Source organism: Myxocyprinus asiaticus, chromosome 45, assembly GCF_019703515.2.
Source record: "Myxocyprinus asiaticus isolate MX2 ecotype Aquarium Trade chromosome 45, UBuf_Myxa_2, whole genome shotgun sequence".
Lineage (NCBI taxonomy): Eukaryota > Metazoa > Chordata > Actinopteri > Cypriniformes > Catostomidae > Myxocyprinus > Myxocyprinus asiaticus.
The window spans coordinates 22,835,248-22,854,823 of NC_059388.1; the positions used below are offsets into that span (position 1 = coordinate 22,835,248).

At 38.6% G+C, this 19,576-nt stretch overlaps 1 protein-coding gene across 1 annotated transcript in view; it reads right to left on the bottom strand.

Moving 5' to 3' along the window:
- Positions 1 to 19,576, bottom strand: part of LOC127435480 (cadherin-like and PC-esterase domain-containing protein 1) — a 72,622-nt gene that overhangs the window by 42,862 nt on the left and 10,184 nt on the right. The window contains exons 2-6 of the mRNA XM_051689019.1: positions 16,138 to 16,309; positions 8,752 to 8,846; positions 6,483 to 6,564; positions 1,309 to 1,393; positions 1,057 to 1,213 (exon numbers count right to left, since the gene is read on the bottom strand). Of these exons, the coding sequence (XP_051544979.1) occupies positions 1,057 to 1,213; positions 1,309 to 1,393; positions 6,483 to 6,564; positions 8,752 to 8,846; positions 16,138 to 16,309 (591 nt within the window). The remainder of the gene's footprint in view (positions 1 to 1,056; positions 1,214 to 1,308; positions 1,394 to 6,482; positions 6,565 to 8,751; positions 8,847 to 16,137; positions 16,310 to 19,576) is intronic.

A 19,576-nucleotide genomic window follows, 5' to 3' on the forward strand; every position in this document is an offset into this window, starting at 1 on the left:
GCTCCAAAATTGCTTGGTAAACGGGTGCAGTGACTTTGGTTTTCAAAAAACACAATGGACCAACACCAGCAGATGACATTGCACCCCAAATCATCACAGACTGTGGAAACTTAACACTGGACTTCAAGCAACTTGGGCTATGAGCTTCTCCACCCTTCCTCCAGACTCTATGACCTTGGTTTCCAAATGAAATACAAAACTTGCTCTCATCTGAAAAGAGGACTTTGGAACACTGGGCAACAGTCCAGTTCTTCTTCTCCTTAGCCCAGGTAAGACGCCTCTGACGTTGTCTGTGGTTCAGGAGTGGCTTAACAAGAGGAGACAACTGTAGCCAAATTCCTTGACATGTCTGTGTGTGTTTGATGCCTTGACCCCAGCCTCAATCCATTCCTTGTGAAGTTCACCCAAATTCTTGAATCGATTTTGCTGGACAATCATAAGGCTGCGGTTCTCTCGGTTGGTTGTGCATCTTTTTCTTCCACACTTTTTCCTTCCACTCAACTTTCTGTTAACATGCTTGGATACAGCACTCTGTGAACAGCCAGCTTCTTTGGCAATGAATGTTTGTGGCTTACCCTCCTTGTGAAGGGTGTCAATGATTGTCTTCTGGACAACTGTCAGATCAGCAGTCTTCCCTATGATTGTGTAGCCTAGTGAACCAAACTGAGAGACCATTTTGAAGGCTCAGGAAACCTTTGCAGGTGTTTTGAGTTGATTAGCTGATTGGCATGTCAAAATATTCTAATTTTTTGAGATAGTGCATTGGTGGGTTTTTGTTAAATGTGAGCCAAAATCATCACAATTAAAAGAACCAAAGACTTAAACTACTTCAGTCTGTGTGCATTGAATTTATTTAATACACGAGTTTCACAATTTGAGTTGAATTACTGAAATAAATGAACTTTTCCACGACATTCTAATTTATTGAGATGCACCTGTATATATATATATATATATATATATATATATATATATATATATATATATATATATATATTTTTTTTTGCAGTATACTAAATAGCTCTGTGTCACTTCATGAAAAAGCTGTTTTCTTACCTCAGTGGCATAACTATTTTTGTCCAGGTGGGTTCTGACCAAGGCTGTGCGATGGACAAAAGCTGTTAAAGGACTTGCTGAGGTAACCAGGATGTATACATTCACAGTGGCGTTCAGGACGTGATTTTCTGAATAGCTGTGTATGATAGGCTGCGTCCTGTACAATCACATCAAAAATGAAAAAAAAAAAAAAAACACTTACCACATGTAAAACTACATTTTAATATTCATGTTTAATTGCCTGATTCTCACAAATGTTGCATGACTGATCGTTCATCTTCAGCGTTGTACAGGGTTCCAGGAGCGCAGGCAGATGGGAGGACTGGTAATGTCACTCCTGAGATGAAAGGGAGGAGAGAAGAGAGTCAGAGTTCAGGCACATTTATTTTCTCAGTGAGGAGGACACATAGCACATGCTCCAGACATCTGGACCAGGAGCTACAGCCTGATAGCATGGCCAGATCTACTTCAATACTTTCCATAAAGACCTCCAGACACTTGTAGAGATACATTTCTCATTATGTAATGTATCGGATTGATTACATTACATTTAAGTGTTTTTTTTTTTTTTTTTTACTGGGACAAAATTGCTAAAATAATAATAAAAAAGTATCCCTAGGGATGTTTTGGGGATGTTCTCAAAAGGTTATTAGTAGTTCATGAAGATGACTTTAAGATAAACGACTTTATTAAATTCTAAAATTCCTAACCCTAAAATAAACATCACTATGAGGTTGCTAGGGTGTACCGAATGTTGTTTAGTGCATTGCTGTGCAGTTACTAGGATAATCTGTGTGGTGTGTAGGTGGTTGCTTACTGGCCCAAAAAGCCCATCCATAAGTCTCTATGATATTCTGGTCCCTAGATATGGCTCGGTCTCTCCTTTAATGTAAGTTTTCGGGTTTATGAGTTTAAAGGTCTTAATTTTAGCACATGCATAGTTTAGTGTACACACACACACACACACACACTCTCTCTCTCACAAACACACACACACACACACACACACACTCACACACAGATCAAGTTATGTGTGTGGTGACAGGGTATGTTTTCACATTTATTTTTATGGTTGTCACATGCTTTATATGTAGTGAATGTATACAACTTATTAATGACAATATTTGTTGGTCAAATCAAATATTTTACATTTGATTTGATAGATGGTATGTTTAATATGGAGGGACAAACTGCTCCAAATGAAATCATTAAATAAATATTTAAATAAATCATTAAATATGTAATGAAATAATTAAAAACGATACAAATCACTAAATAAATCAATAATTGCCCCTTGTGTTTCATTTTAGCACCAGTTTGTATCAATTTACATTTAAGCCTTTGTGTCTTTTTTCATTTTCAGGGTAACAGTTATCAGCACATCATTGGCACATCAATGACAGATTTCATTACATATTTAATGATTTACTTAAATATTTATTTAATTTAATTTTGAGCAATTTGGTCCTCCATAGTTTAATGGGAGGTTTCAATTGTGACATCTTACCCCATAAAATGGACCTTGACCTTTTGGGGCTATTTGGACATGTTGTCACACGTCCAAATAGCCCCAAAAGGTCAAGGTCCATTTTTATCAAATTAACTGTATCTTTTTTCCTGAGCAAGAAAGAGGATGATACCACACAGCAAAACTCTCAAACAATTCTTAATGAGCACAAACATAACTACAGTAGACATATCATGCACTTCTCTGATCTATACAATTTAAACTTAACCTAACACAACACTTGGTGGAAAAACATTAGTACCTCAAAGTTCCAGTCACTCCTTGCCCAAGCGTGTGAGTTATGTTGAGTTTATATTCAACTTAATCACTGATCAACTTAACCATTTTATATGTGTATGTGTACCCCCCCATGCCTGCCTTCAGATAAAATCATGAAGAGGACACAACCTTTTCAAACCAAACCCCAAACACCAGGACTCCATCGCCTGTGTTACTGTAGGCGACAGGCCAACAGGAAAGACAATATTGTTTCAGAGCTGAAGACAAAGGCTTCTTTTTTTAAGCAGGGCGGTCTCACAGCAGCAGGGGCAGTGGGTGAAAATCGGTCATTTTTGTCCATCACAAATCGTGGGCACTGTTGTCCCCATTTGTTGAGGTCTTTCAAAGGTGATGACCATAATTGTCTCAAAGAATCAAAACTAAATAAGCATGATCAACTTCAAAGGGGTTTGCTTTGTAAATACAGCTCTTTCTCATGACATATGAAAAAAAGTGACTTTCTGAAGCCGAGATAACTCACCATGACTGTCTGTGACGTGCACAGAATGGGGACAGCAGGGGCATGATAAAGTGAGGTCTGATTCAGGAAAAGCCAGTTTGATTTTTGTTTAAACTAATAGACTAATCGCTTTCAAAAATACCATGGTATTACCAATTTTTGGACATGTTGGCTCCCCATTCAAAACCATGGTGACGAGGTCAGAATGGGAGCAGCAGAGATAAAATGATAACGTGAGAGTGCAGAGATGAGAGAAGTGAAAAGAGTGATGAAACAAGAAAAAGATTAGAGCCCTATAACAAAAAAACAAAAACAAAAAACAAAAAAGAAAAAGAAAAATGACACTGTGCCATTACCAGAGTAATACCTTGGTACTGAATGATTTTATTCATATTTCATGATACTGTCATAGTACTCCAAGATACTTAAAAAAAATAACATGGTTTTACTATGACACATGTCAAAAACATGCGATTATCACAGACCATGTCTGAAAGAAAGTGTAAAATATGGTGCTGTTTGTTAGGAATATAACAGAATAGGCTATTATTTGTCAAAAAGGAAATAATGGAAAAATGTATGTTTATAATACAAGAAAAATGCTTAAATACTCAAAAGGCAAAGAATAAGTTAAGTATATACAGTTGTGCTCAAAAGTTTGCAAAGTCTTTGGTCGTCTTGCGTGAACCACACGTTTGAGATCTCCCCAGAGTGGCTTGATGATATTAAGGTCAGGAGACTGTGATGGCCACTCCGGAACCTTCACCTTTTTCTGCTGTAACCACTGGAGGGTCAACTTGGCCTTGTGCTTAGGGTCATTGTCATGCTGGAAAGTCCAAGAGCGTCCCATGCGCAGCTTTCGTGCAGAAGAATGCAAATTGTCTGCCAGTATTTTCTGATAACATGCTGCATTCATCTTGCCATCAATTTTCACAAGATTCCCCATGCCTTTAGAGCTCACACACCCCCAAAACATCAGTGAGCCACCACCATGCTTCATAGTGGGGATGGTATTCTTTTCACTATAGGCCTTGTTGACCCCTCTCCAAACATAGCGCTTATGGTTGTGACCATAAAGCTCTATTTTGGTCTCATCACTCCAAATTATAGTGTGCCAGAAGCTGTGAGGCGTGTCAAGGTGTTGTCGGGTATATTGTAACCGGGCTTTTTTGTGGCATTGGCGCAGTAAAGGCTTCTTTCTGGTAACTCGACCATACAGCTAATTTTTGTTCAAGTATCGTCGTATTATGCTCCTTGAAACAACCACACCGTCTTTTTCCAGAGCAGCCTGTATTTCTCCTGAGGTTACCTGTGGGTTTTTCTTTGTATCCCAAACAATTCTTCTGGCAGTTGTGGCTGAAATCTTTCTTGGTCTACCTGACCTTGGCTTGGTATCAAGAGATCCCCGAATTTTCCACTTCTTAATAAGTGATTGAACAGTACTGACTGGCATTTTCAAGGCTTTGGATATCTTTTTATATCCTTTTCCATCTTTATAAAGTTCCATTACCTTGTTATGCAGGTCTTTAGACAGTTCTTTTCAGCTCCCCATGGCTCAGTATTTAGCCTGCTCAGTGCATACACATGAGAGCTAACAAACTCATTGACTATTTATACACAGACACTAATTGCAATTTAAAAATCCACAGGTGTGGGAAATTAACCTTTAATTGCCATTTAAACCTGTGTGTGTCATCTTGTGTGTCTGTAACAAGGCCAAACATTCAAGGGTATGTAAACTTTTGATCAGGGCCATTTGGGTGATTTCTGTTATCATTATGATTTAAAAAGGAGCCAAACAACTATGTGATAATAAATGGCTTTATATGATCACTATCCTTAAATAAAAGATATTGTTTTTGCATGATCAGTCATATTTTCAAAATCAATGCCAAAATTTCACAATTTCTGCCAGGGTATTCAAACTTTTGAGCACAACTGTATAAGTGATACTCTTCTAAATAAATAAATGGCATTTACGATGTGCATTTAACTTTTAATATCCCTGCAGCAGCAGAGTTTTTCTAAGTAAATATCACCCTTGACACTGACTTTATAACTAATTACAGAGACAATCTGAAAACACTCCATTCATGAGACTGTCAAACACACCTGACTGGAGAAGAGTGTCCCACACACTGCACTGTCTGATTGCAGATGTCAGTTAAATTGATGTTAAACTGATCTTCCTTTCAAATTAATTTAAGTGCTGATGATTTATTACAAAACTATTTTTTTAAATTTCAATTTATTGCTTAAAACAATAGTTCACCCAAAAATAAACGCTTCAGACTCACGAGAACCAATGACGTTTGGCAGTATTGAGGTTAAACATGGCGTGACACTTCTACACATGGTACGTTTGACTGTAAGCGCCAGCCTGATCTCATGACAATTACTTGGATGTGGTGACATTTTTGCAAAAATATCTTACTTGGTTCATTCCACATATCGCAGTTTGAGGTGAAATGTCCACTGAGTGTCGCTAAAAGAGAGTTACATTTTCTTCCAAACAGATTTTGAGGTTTTTAAGGTTAATGATCTATCGAGTTTTAAATAAAAGAGAAACCTACCCCCCTTACAAGTCATGCACTACAGTAAGAGTTTTTAGATGTCATAAGACAGGATTGTGTGAGGAACAGGGCAAAAAGTACGTTTTTATGAACTGATAAACTGCCATTTTACTCGTGATTTGTGTGAAAGGAAAATAAAAGTCACTGTTGTAGTAGCGCCTCTAGCAGGCACAGCTTGTCAATATGGGCAGGTAGGGCAGAGGGGGAGGGGAGATTTTCAAACATAAGTGATTTAAATTTTGGTCTGTTCTTCACACAAATCTATTGTATGGCTTTAGAAGATGATAGCGTGTGAAGACTATATCACGCACCATTCTATTAAGCATTTATGATGCTTTTTTTTTCCCTTTAGGAGCTTAACTGTATGCTTATATTGTATGGAAAACAGCAGAACATTCTGCTAAACATCTCATTTTGAGTTCCACAGTAGAATGAAAGCCCTACTGGTTTGGAAAGACATGGTGAGAGAATTTTCATTTTTGGGTTAACTATTCCTTTCATGTTGTGGCTGTAAAAATTATAAAACTTAAAATTGCTGTATCTACAACAATAACATATCTAACTATGCAAAAGAAATAACTGGAACATTCCCGGTGGCACTGCTCACCTGATAACTTACTGTCCGTCAAAAACCGGCAGACTCCGCCCATGTCCAGAAACGCTCCGAAAAATGCTGGAATAATGTTAACCTGGAAAGCGATTCGACCCCCGGAGGGATCCAAAGTCAGTTCATACAAGACCACCATGACTTACAGTTTTAAAAACATTTAAACACATATCCTTCAGTAATTTCTTATGATCCCGTGAGAAAGAATAATGCTGAGACAGTAAGTAGCAATTGAGGTTGGATGACATCCAGAACTGGCTCAGGAGACTAACAACAGCTGGGATATTTAAGGGAATTCTAAAGCAAATATGGTCATTATAGGAACATTACTAAATACAGGTTTAAGATTAATTATAAGTAAAATACCAGCACTGCTTTGGCTCTTGTGGGCGAGTATTCTGCATTTAGATATTCTTCAATTTTCAGTTCACCCAAAATTGTAAATTCTGTCATCATTTCCTCACGCTCATGTTGTTCCAACCTCTTATGACTTTCTTTCTTCCTTGGAACACAAATGGAGATGTAAGGCATAATGTTTGCCACCGTCACCATTCACTTTCATTAGTTTTCCATACCATGCGTACGTTTACATAGGCAGTAACCATATAATCGAACTACTGCAGGTTTTTGCATTGTCGAGCTACAGTCCTCATTTCTTTGTCCAAGTATACATTATGTGCAATCGAACAGGCAAAGAAAGGATGTCAGCTGAGGAAGTGACGCAGGTGTTTTTCGGTTGACCTTTTGCGTCCTAGTAACGTGTTGAAGAAGTCAGCTAACTAGCTTGTCAACAGTGAGACAACAGCGTGGAACAGTGGCAAAACAGCATGGAAAACTTCACAGCCATGTGGATTTCCTACTTTCTTTCCATGTTGATTTTGGTGCAGATCAGATGTACGTTATCCGTTGTTCCTATGGTGACGTCCGAAGACAGAAGATGACGCTGTTTGCTCCTGGATTGTTCTAACTATACAAGCTCTGCTTTGCTTCACTTTCATCCTTATAAACTTAGTGTAAAGTGTAATAATAACATTTAGACTGAGGAGAGATGTTGTGAATAAATAGACGATTAAGAAAATATATGGTTTGTCTATATTTTCCAAGTGATCACTGGTATTTAATAGGTTTGTTGTCTGAATACTTGAAACAGTTCTGTATCTGTACCTGTCATTTGCTCCAAGCTGCATATTCAGTAGAAATCATGCTTTCCGACTCATTCAACAAATGGAATCCACATTAGATAAGTTAAAGATGATATTATAACCACTCGATGATAATTGAAAGTAAGATATATGCCATATATAATGTGTCATTTGTAATGTTTACCTACTGCATTCATGACGCTAATGCTAGCATGCTAACTTTGGCCATAGTATGCATCTGTTGCCCTCTTTTATTGTATTTCATGATGGAATTTGTGAAAATAGTCCATGTTAGATAATGAAAAAGTTTTTATAGTTGTTTTTTTTTTTTTTATTTATTATTTTTTTTTTTGATAAAGAAAGACATTAGATGCTACTGCAAAGGGGAAGGGAGGAAGAAGGGAGAACAATCATAATAGCTACGCTGTAAGATCACTTCAAACTGAATTTCACTAAAAATTATTTAAAAGGTGAATTCCAAATAAAAAATAGTTTTTGAGCCCCACACCTTTCAACCATCCAAAACTCAAACAGTGGATGGCAAAGTCTTTAAAGGGAATAGGGCATAGGCATGATCACTTCTATATGAAATGCACACATGTTGTTGTTGTTGCTCTTTTTCGTGTTGCATTCAACTTCCGGGTTAAATACACGTCGCATGGCACCTCTGCTTATTGCGGTTCAATTCACATGTATACATGCTGGACGGAACCGATCTGAAATTGAATGGTGACTGAAGTTGTCAGTCCCTAATATTCTGTCTTACATTTTTTGTTGTCCACATAAGAAAGTCATATGGGTTTGGAACAACATGTGGGTGAGTAAATGATGATATAAGTTTTACTTTTGCATGAACCATCCCTTTAAGGATGCTGGAATGTTGAAATGGTGTAAAGTGCTGCTTTAGTGAGGCCGGCTTCTATAAAAAATGTTCTCCCTCCAAATCTCTTGACCAGATCTTATTTCACATTCATTTCTAACAAGAAGCACTTGAATAAGTATGTGTTATTTTTCATTTCTTAAGATCTATAATACACCACATTTTTTCAAATGATTACTTTGTAACATAAAAAGGAATCTCTTCAGTAGCACTGAATGTGAGTTTAGAGAGCAGAGGGTGGCCTTACCCTCTGGTGATGGTACGGATGCGCAAAGTTGATTTTTCGCAGGCAGCTTTTTTCAGAGCCCTTCAAACATACCAAGACAGACCAGTCTCTTCCATCTGTAAGAGAAAATATATTTAGAGAGAGGATCAGAAACTACACTAGCATTTTCTGAAGAAAAAAATCACTGTTTGCAAGGCAGTTTTAGGTGAGCTTATGTTGTAGGTTTTGGTTCTGTGTAAATGAAATGCTGCATCAGAACTATTTAAATAGATGCTAAAATGAAAAGAACAATCACAATTCGGTATGCAGATAAATCCAAGAACTACCTTCAGGCTGTCTAGATGTTTATAAAATGAGAATATTTGACAAAAAAAAAAAAACAATCTTAAAATAAAGAGCTAGTAGTTGCAATCCTCTTTGATAGACCTAAAAATTAGAACAAAAGTGGATTACGTAATGCTTTGGCGACTTGAAGTACAGCCAGGAAGAGATTGAGGCAAGGCCAATTTTCCTTTTGTTTGAAAAGATTGCGTTCATCTATACTTTGCATTCTTTAAACCAGAACCATACAAAGAAAATTAAAAAAGCTAAAAGGAGAGATATTCATGGTTTTGATCAAGACATCAAAGACATGTAACCCCCCCACCCCACCTCTCGGAATGCAAACATGCATGCACTCATGATTTATGAGTGTCGTTTCAATACCACATTTTGTAGAACAGGAGTTTAGAGGCCCAATTAGCCATCTAGTAATCCACACTAAAGTCTGTCCAACTAAAACAAGATCTATAAAGCCGTGTGAAGCGTCATATACGGTCATATACATGTAGGATTACATGAAAGCTGTCAAATGCCCTTACAAGGCAATTTTATCCTGCCTTGATTAACCAACCAGAAATGCTATTAATGTAAATAGTGCAAAAATGCTCATTAGTCTTTTGAGTAAGAGGCTAACAGATCTGACTACCAAAAGATGAAAGCTTTTGTTCTTACTACACAAAAATCTAGGTATAACAGAACTGCACTTCTTCACCTCATGCTCTGATTATACATCAATACATCTGAAAAACATTGCTGCTACAATGCTTATGTGTTCTGGGTGGTTGCTAGGTGGTTGCTTACTGGTCCAAGTCAAAAGATCTAAAAGTCACTATGACATTCTGGTGCCTCGATATGGCTCAGGTCCCTCCTTTAATATAAGTCTGTGGGATTTTCCAGCCATTTTATTATGTGCCTGGTGAAAATCGTAAGTCAAAGTGCCTATAAAAAGAAAAGAAAAAGCAGCATGATTTGAGGTAGCAATAATGTCCATAACACAAGTGGTGTGTGATAAGTTATGCGTTTATACTTAGGGTTTTTGAATAAACCTAACCCCATACCTAACACTAAACCTTAACCTAAAATCTCATTGGTTGATTGAAATCTTGTTCTGGAACAAACAAGGCTGTTGTTGCTCCAGGAATATGTCCTTCTTGAGTAAATCACATTAAGCTGTGCATGTATTTATGTGTGCGTGATGTTTATTATTGCTTTGGAAATATGAACCCTTGTTTGTTGTGCCAATAAAGCTTTTTAAATTCTTTACGAGAGAGAGAGAGAGAGAGAGAGAGAGAGGAAAAGTGGGGGGAAGCACACATCTGGTAGTTATTGTGGTAGTCAGCATCGCTTCAGGAAATGGGCTGGTGTGTATTTGGCATAGTCCAAACATTTGTGCCCGTGTGCCGTTCCAGCCCAAACGACAGGAAATACTGTTTATAGCCTAAAGGGAATCATGGGATACGAACCCTTGCATCCTCCTAATAGTAACATGATTATTTCAGCTCAGTCTTTATTCCAAAGAATTCTGTCAACAGTTCAAAATTTATTATTAATTTGATGCATTTTAATTGTTTTATGTCTGCGCCAGAGTTTTCCCATAGTTTCCTGTGAAGTTTCCAAGCAGCTAGTACCAAAATCTGGTCAACAGCCATTACTGCCAATGACTGCTGCATACCAAACAGCCCATAGCTGAACAAGTATCTAAATTACTGTCTGTGCTGATCAGAACCTTCACACACATCTAAATGGGAATGCACCATAGACTTCTATTGTTTTTCTTTAAAGCTAATTACTATAGACTAATTCTAACCCTTCCTTTAAAAGAAAACCTTTTGGTATTTTTAGAATAAAAAACAATATTTATTTAAACTATTAATAATTTTTCCAAATGAGGACATCCCCAAATTTACCCAAAAGAGGGGTTTTGTCAGATTTTTTTCAATTTCAAAATAGAGTATACTATCACATTTTTAACATTGAAAGTTGCATATGTTAACATTAGTTAAAGGACTATGGTAAACACTTTACAATAAGGTATCAGAAATTAGAGAGGCTCAGGAACCAAATGCAGAGTTAAAAATAAAAGAATTTATTCATACAAACAAAAGGGCAAAAATCAAACCTAAACTCCCACAAGGGGGAAAAACAATAAACGTAAACAACCCCGAAGGGGAAAAATATAAAGTAAATATAATCCAGGCTGGGTCAGATGAATGGTGGACTGGATACCAGGACCGACCGGACCGAACAGGAACAAGGTAGGGGAACAGGACTGACAAGGAATGTGACCATACACACATACAAGACTGAATGGAAAACAAACACAAGACGAACTGGCACTGGACAGCACACACGAGGAGACTAAAATAGGGAAGGAAATCAAACAGGTTAATGCAGGGCAGGTGTAACAAATGAACTAATAATGGGCAAACAAGGAGGTGGGGTATTACGTAAGACAGAGAGACATACGGCAATACAGAAACAAAACAAAGCCACGTGCTCTCACAAGACAACAAAACACCCGAATGGCCTAAGTACACATCGCCAAGGCAATAAGGCAATATACGCTCATGCCAACTGACAAACAATACGAGAGAATGCGTAGCAACGCTAAACAAAGCAATGCCACGCATTCTCACACTAAACAAAACCTGAATGTACATCACAAGGCAAACGCCACCCCATGCACGCAATTGGTGACAAAAACAATTCAGCCACACACAAACCTGAAACTTCAGACTGAAGTGACCGAACCTCAGCACAAAGGGAGCGCAACGCACGTCCGCGGTCACAAGAGACAGACACAAAGATAGACAGACACAAAGATTGACAGAACATGGAGCATGAATGTCCGGATCCCGACACAGAGCGAAACTGAACCAGACAGGGAAGTCAGGATCCAGACACCATGCTCTGGACATGAAACACAAGACAGACCAAGAGCGCACGGCAGGGAAAAACCAAAGCCGTGTACTCACACGAAGACAGAAAATGAAACACAAGACAGAAATGGGACGATGATGCCATGGTCCTATCAGACAAAAACCCAGACTGACAGAGTGACAGGACCGTGACATAAGGTTCCATTTGTTAACATTAGTTAACAACATCAGTTAACATGAACTAACAATTAATAAAACTTAAGTATTTATTAATCTTAGTTAATGTAATACATTTTTAAAATCAAAAGTTGCATTTGTTAACAATAGTTAATGCACTATAAACTAACATACTGGAAAGAGCTGTTGCCTCCCAGTTACAATTTGTCCTTGTTCAAAATGATCTTTTTGACCCCTTTCAGTCTGGCTTTTGCCCACATCACAGTACAGAAACCACACTTGTAAGGGTTGTCAATGACCTACTACTCACTGGTGACTCTGGTTCTCTCTCCATTCTTCTATTACTTGATCTTAGTTCTGCTTTTGATACTGTTTGCCATGAATTACTTCTCTCCCGCCTCTCGGATGTTGGTGTCACTGGTGCTGCTCTCTCCTGGCTTTCTTCATACCTCACGGATAGACAGTTTTACATTTCAATGCAAAATTATCAGTCACCTACTGTTTCCCTGAAATTAGGTGTCCCTCAGGGATCGGTTCTTGGATCTCTACTATTCATTATATATATACTGCCTTTGGGTCAACTCATTCGCCGCCACGGTTTCAGTTACCACTGTTATGCTGATGACATTCATATATGTACAGCTTGTAGATCTGCTCCCACTCTCCACTATCAACATGTGTATATGAAATAAAAAAATGGCTTAACTCCAACTTCCTAATACTGAACATGGATAAAACTAAGATCATTATTATTGGAACACCAACACTTATGAAAAAATTCCTTATGACTTTGGTTGTGATAATGATGTCACTTTCATTAAACCATCCAATACTGTAAAAAATGTAGGTATCATCTTTGATCCCTCCTTCACTTTTGAAGCTCATATTAAATCTGTATCTAAAATTGCCTTCTTTCACCTTCGCTGCACTGCTTGCCGAAACACTGGTTCATGCATTTATATCCTCACGTCTTGACTATTGCAATGCCCTCTTCATTGGTTTACCTGCTAACTCTATTGCTAGGTTGCAATATATTCAAAATTCTGCTGCAAAAATTCTTACACATACCAAGTGCTCAGCTCATATTACTCCGTTCCTGTTTGAACTTCACTGGTTACCAGTTTTGTTTCGCATGAAATATAAACTAATCCTGCTTACATTTAAATCACTTCATGGTCTGGCACCTAACTATCTTAGTGAATTGCTTCTCCACTACAACCCGATCCGCTCGCTTAGGTCTTCTGGGTCCGCACTCCTTTCTGTCCCTAGATCTCGCCTCTCTACTATGGGTGGCAGGTCATTCAGCGTAGTAGGACCCAACATATGGAATTCACTCCCCCTGATTCTTCGCAGCATTTCTTCTATCTCTGAGTTTAAATCTCAATTTAAACTTTTTTTTTGTTATTACTCTTAATGTGTTATGTATTCACTCTCAATGACTGTGCTATCTGAACTGTGTTTTTGTGACTGTTCTTTGTTTGTGTATTATTGTGTTACTATTGTAAAGTGTCCTTGAGCTCTGGAAAGGCGCTATATAAATTAAACGTATTATTATTATTATTATTATTTTATTAACATGAACTAACAATGAGCAATAGTATTTGTATTAACTAACATTCAAAAGATTAATAAATTATGTAACAAACAAATTGTTAATTTGTTCATGATACCTAATGCATTATCTAATGTTAACAAATAGACCCTTAGTGTAAAGTGTTACCAGGATTATAAATGAACAAACAATAATATATTTCTAAGTATATTAACATTATTAACCAATATTAATAAATGTTGTAAAGAAGTATTGCTCATTGTTAGTCTAAGATACAGTTTTAATTTATTTAAGAATAAACAGTATTTACTTTATTTATTAATCTTTTTTGTTCCATTTGAGGGCGTCCCGGGTGTCTCTAAAAGGAGGCTTTGTTAGATTTAATGGTGCACTCAGCGATTCCTGAGAAACACTGTTGATATTTGAACTCAATAAGCCAAAATCAAACACACCCCTCCCTTCAGTGCTCCTTTGGAAGCTCCGCCCCCCAACTTCTGCATCCATCTTCCAAGCCTTTTACCTCTTGGAGGTCTCTCCACCATTGAAAAGCCTTGCCGATGTTGACCCGGCTCCTAGCCCTCGACTTATCATAATCCTTCTTTTTTTTGGGGGGGTGGGGGGGGGGGATTTTCCCCCTTTTTTCTCCCAATTTGGAATGCCCAATTCCCAATGCGCTCTAAGTCCTCGTGGTCGCATAGTGATTCGCCTCAGTCCGGGTGGCGGAGGACGAATCCCAGTTGCCTCTGTGTCTGAGACAGTCAACCCGCGCATCTTATCACGTGGCTTGTTGAGCGCGTTGCCACGGAGACATAGCCATCCACCGCGGCAACCACGCTCAATTCACCATGCGCCCCACCGAGAACAAACCACATTATAGCGACCACGAGGAGGTTACCCCATGTGACTCTACCCTCCCTAGCAACCGGGCCAATTTGGTTGCTTAGGAGACCTGGCTGGAGTCACTCAGCACGGGATTCGAACTAGTGAACTAGCGAACTCCAGGGGTGGTAGCCAGCGTAATTTACCACTGAGCTACCCAGGCCCCCAATCCTTCTTTTTTAGTTTATATTCGTCTGACCTTTTTCTCTTTGTTTCTCAGCCATTTGTCTTGCTTGGAGTTTAGAAAGTTTGCATCAACCAGATTTGCCATCACTCTTCTAATGAATTTCCCTCTTGCTCTGCCCCCACCCCCCATCCTCTGCACATGCAAGAACCGCCCCCTGTTGCTGATTGGCTGGAGTAGTGTTGTGTGGATCGGTCCGAACCACTTTTTTATTTCTCCCATTTACAAAGCCAGGACTGTGTACAAATACTAGATTTTTTTTCAGCCCACCCACAGAACGGACAGCTAGCAGACTGTGAGGAGATATTTGCAGAATTTGACAAAAAGTGTATAGGATTAGAATTACTAAGTGCACCTTTAACTTGTTTATTGGGGTAATTTTATGCAAACAAAACTATAGCTAAGAATATACAAACACACACACAATCTTTTAATGTTCCAGAAATGGAACGCACTGAGAACTTTGCTGATGCCTCTAGCGTTCTCAGCATATGTGTATGCGCGTGCGTGTGTGTAGGACAGTTCTGCCAGTGGTCCCTCTGAGCATGTCTCTGGTAAAGTTGTTTGGGGGGTGGATTTATTGCCCTGATGAACTCATAAAGGTTTAGATCTGGACAGAGTGTGGTTGGCAGGCCTGCCCATCAATCATACTGACAGACAGCTGTTGACAACCTGTCTTTACCCGCAGTGGCATAGAAATCACCTGTTCGGATGCTCACACAACACACATGCGCGCATATACTAGTGCATTCTCTCGAAAACGTATTTTGCCTATATTCATCCGTCTACAATGATGTAATCACATCCTCATTCAGCAAATGTGGTCAACAAAATGAATCAAAATAACTATTGAAAAATTGATTTTTCAGCCTATTATTTAGGCATGGAGCTCAAAATCAAATTTCACTACCTCATTTTGTAATGATAAGGTTGCGTAATGCTAGTTTCGACATGGAATAACACTGAATCAATAGGCTCTATGTAGGTGAAAGGCGTTACAGATGCTATCGTGCAGTTTACAGGAGTTCATTTCAATGACCTCTCTGTGCCCATTCATGACCTGAAGGGTGAGGGGAGGATGGCTTTAGGACCCCAGCTGTGACCGTGAAGCAGAGCTAGCGTCTAAATTAACTCCTGAATCACAAGTACACATTGCTTTTTGGTTCAATCATCATAGTGAAAATGGAAGGTCAAGTTGGTCATGCATTTGGGATACATTTTCCCATAGTATGGAACATCCAGGTACTCCAGGCATACAGAAAATTGGTATACTGTGATACATAGGCCTACTGCCTACTGTGAAAAAAGTAGCATGATAGTATTGTAAGGCCGAACATAGCCAATCTTGAGTCTATACAGTTTAAAGCATACATGTGTGTGACAACACATTACAGGACTGGATGCCCCTTTCTCACCTCTTCTGTCCAGTCTAAGAGTGGCGCTGGTTTCAGCGTAGCGAGCCTGATCCACACGATACCCCTGCTGCTGTAGAACTCTCTGAAACAACTGAACCTCCGTGTCTGTCGGAGCATGTTGGCCTGTTAGAATAATGGCTTTTCCCACACAGCTGCATTTAGAATGTTGCACCTAAAAAATAGTTACGAAAAAGAAAGAACAAGAAGAAAAGAGCTCGATTATGTTTAGCAACTAGATTTTTACATTTTCTAAAGAAAATCTGAGTGGTGTTTACCCCTGCAAAACTGTTGTGGGTGGGTTGCCAGGCCATTGCTATGCAGTTATTTAGGTTGCTAGGGTGTTCTGGGTGGTTGTTAGGGCATTGCTAGATGGTTGCTGGGATGTTCTGGGTAAGTTGCTAGGTTGTTACATACTGGCATAGTTTAAAAGTTACTCTTGTCTCAAGATATGGCTTGGGTCTCTTCAATAAAATTGACTGATATTGTTTTCACCAATTTTGTCATCCACCAGGTAAAAATTTTAAGTGTTTTTTCTTTGAAACATAATAGCACACCTCTAGGCTCAAAAAGCCACACAATTTGAGGTATCATTTAAAAAAACAAAACAAAACAAAAAACAGGTATGAGTCACAGCCAGCCCCACTAATATAATTGGATTTATAAGGTAGAAATCCTCCAAGAAATCCAGAGCAGGGAATAAATAGCTGACACATGTGAGGATCACAACACCAGGAGCTAATCAGAAAGACAGCAGAAGTACCTATGATGCAGTCTAGCGTAGTAATGACCTCAGTGGGCCGCCAGGTAGGGAGGAGGGGTGAACAGTGTTTCCTCTGAGATAAGGATTAGATCAAAGCAGACTTGAGACGCCTGGACTTCCTCTCAGTTTTAGGTAATGGTTAACATACATGAGCACCAGGGGAAGATTTGGCAAGATTAAATAAGACAAAAATAGTCTTATTAAAATCATTCTTGACTCTCAGGCTAACAATTCCCTGACCAATGCTCCTAAACAAATCTCACAGTCATCTAATTCTTTGTTGCATATCAGGATCGTAGGAACTCCAAGTTATTTGGGAAAAGCTTCAGCACTGAGGAAGGGAGGGGAGCATTTTCCTCTCCTTCAGCATGGATGATACGGTTTCCTTTTCTTTGCTCTCCATTTGTGTCCATCTTTTCTGCCTTCCTGATGTTCTCAATTACCATCTCTCTCTTTTCTCCAAAGTTCTACTCATCCCTGCCTGTAAAAGTTTCCATCTGGAAGTTCAGCCACATTAATAAAAGGGTCCTAAATGCCTAAAGTACAACGCTATGCCTTATAATTCTCTCTTTTAGTCCTGGAAAAAAATACCCTTACTATGAATTAAGGAGGGTCCTGGGCCATATCTAGAGACCAGTATATCATAGAGACTTGAGGGTGAGACCTAGCAACCACCCAGAACACCCTAGCAACTGCATAGCAATGCCTTGGCAACCACCCATCAACTGTTCTACTTTTCCTCTCACCTAAACCCTTCAGCTAATTTTCCTTGTTCATTCAACTTATTCCATCCATATTCTATCCTTATTCCATTTTTTTTCCCTACATTCTCCAGTCTGTCGCTCCTCCTCTCATCTGCTCCCTTGCTCTTGCCCCTCTTGGAGACCTCAGGCAATAGACGCTAATCTAAAACATGCAATTACTGGACTGCATTAATTTCGCTCTGCGTGTCTGTAGCCCAAGACACAAACATCATTGCTTAATTTACAGGCCAGCGCTTAAAGCAAGCAATAACAATCAAAAAGAAACATCTCAATGAGAGAGTGGGAAATGGAGGGAGGGAGAGGGGGAGAGAGAGAGAGAGAGAGAGAGAGAGAGAGAGAAACATATATAACTCAAAAGAGCTGAAAGTGAAAATGATACATTAACTTTAATAAGGTCTGAAATTAAATCAGCTATACAGAGAGAGCATTAAATCCCTTCAGTGAAATTTTCCTTTAATTGCCATCGCATATAAACTGAATAGTAATACGCATATAAATATTAATTTAGTCTGTGATGCGTGCAGGGATCTATGGAAATGTGATTTAATCAAAGCTGAAATAAAGCAATGTTTTCCCTTTTACTGACGAGTCTGAAACTATGAACAGCAAGGTTGTTTAAAAACAGGTGGGAGCCAGACATACTGAACAACTTTAGTCTCAAAAACAAATGTGTGAAATCAAACTTGACAAACCTTATTTTTTTAGGGATTGCGGTTGTGTATGTGAGACAGTGATGACTGTGTTTTGGACATGTGTGTAACTAAACACCAAAGTGTTCAGACTAAAAATAATGCTACTATCTTTAAAGGACAACCTCCTGACACTGTACCCAAAGGGTCATGACTTGGCCCACAGAGAATCTGCAGATTTCTTCACATTTTCTGCACAGATTTTCAGAAAAGAATCTAAAGAATTCTGCGGAACTAAACACATTTCAACATAGTGAAATGTGTTAAATGGAACTGAGAGTACTACACACTTGTTGGTAGCTGAAACCATCATAAAATTAGCCAAAATGTTTAATAAACAACCATGCAAGGAAGTGGGGAATGCATAGAACTTTTATGAATGACAGATGTCTCAATTCTGCAGAAATCTGCTGAGTTTTCATGACCTTTACGAAACACATGGCACAGAAACACACGCAAACACACACACAAGACTGACAGAGAAACAATCCGTCTGTGTAAATTATATATATATATATATACAGTGCTGTGCAAAAATCTTAGGCACATAAGATGTTTCACAAAAACATTTGTTTTAATATGGTTATTTATATCTTCAGCTTTAGTGTGTCAACATATGAAATATAAACATTAGACTCCCAAACTTTCCTTTTGCAAATAGAATAGAATAGAAGAACTGGGAGCCCTGCAAAGATGGCATGGCCCACTTAGAGCCCACCACTGAACATCGAGTCAGTCTGGGATTACATGAAGAGGCAGAAGCAGTTGAGACTCCAAGAGGCTTGGAACATCCTATCAGCCAACAACCAAGAAAAATTGTGTCCAGGTGTTCCTAGAAGAATTGGTGCTGTTTTGAAGGCAAAGGTGGTTACACCATATAGTGATTTTGCTTTTATTATGTTTACTGGACTTTGTATGATGTTAATTGACAAAATGAAAACTATTTATGGCATTATTTTTGAAGACATCCTCACTATGCAACATTTTTCACAAATGCCTAAAACTTTTGCACAACACTGTACTATGGTAATGCCATAGTATTCTTTGAAGCACCCTGGAGTACCATGTAAATACCATTGAACATGAATATGGTTATCATTCAGTACCATGGTATATATAAAAGTACGTTGGCATTTCCATCTAATGCCATCACTTTACCATGTTACCATGTTAAATGTAGAAAAACAAAATAAGCATAACCATGGTCCATGTCCAAAAATATGGTG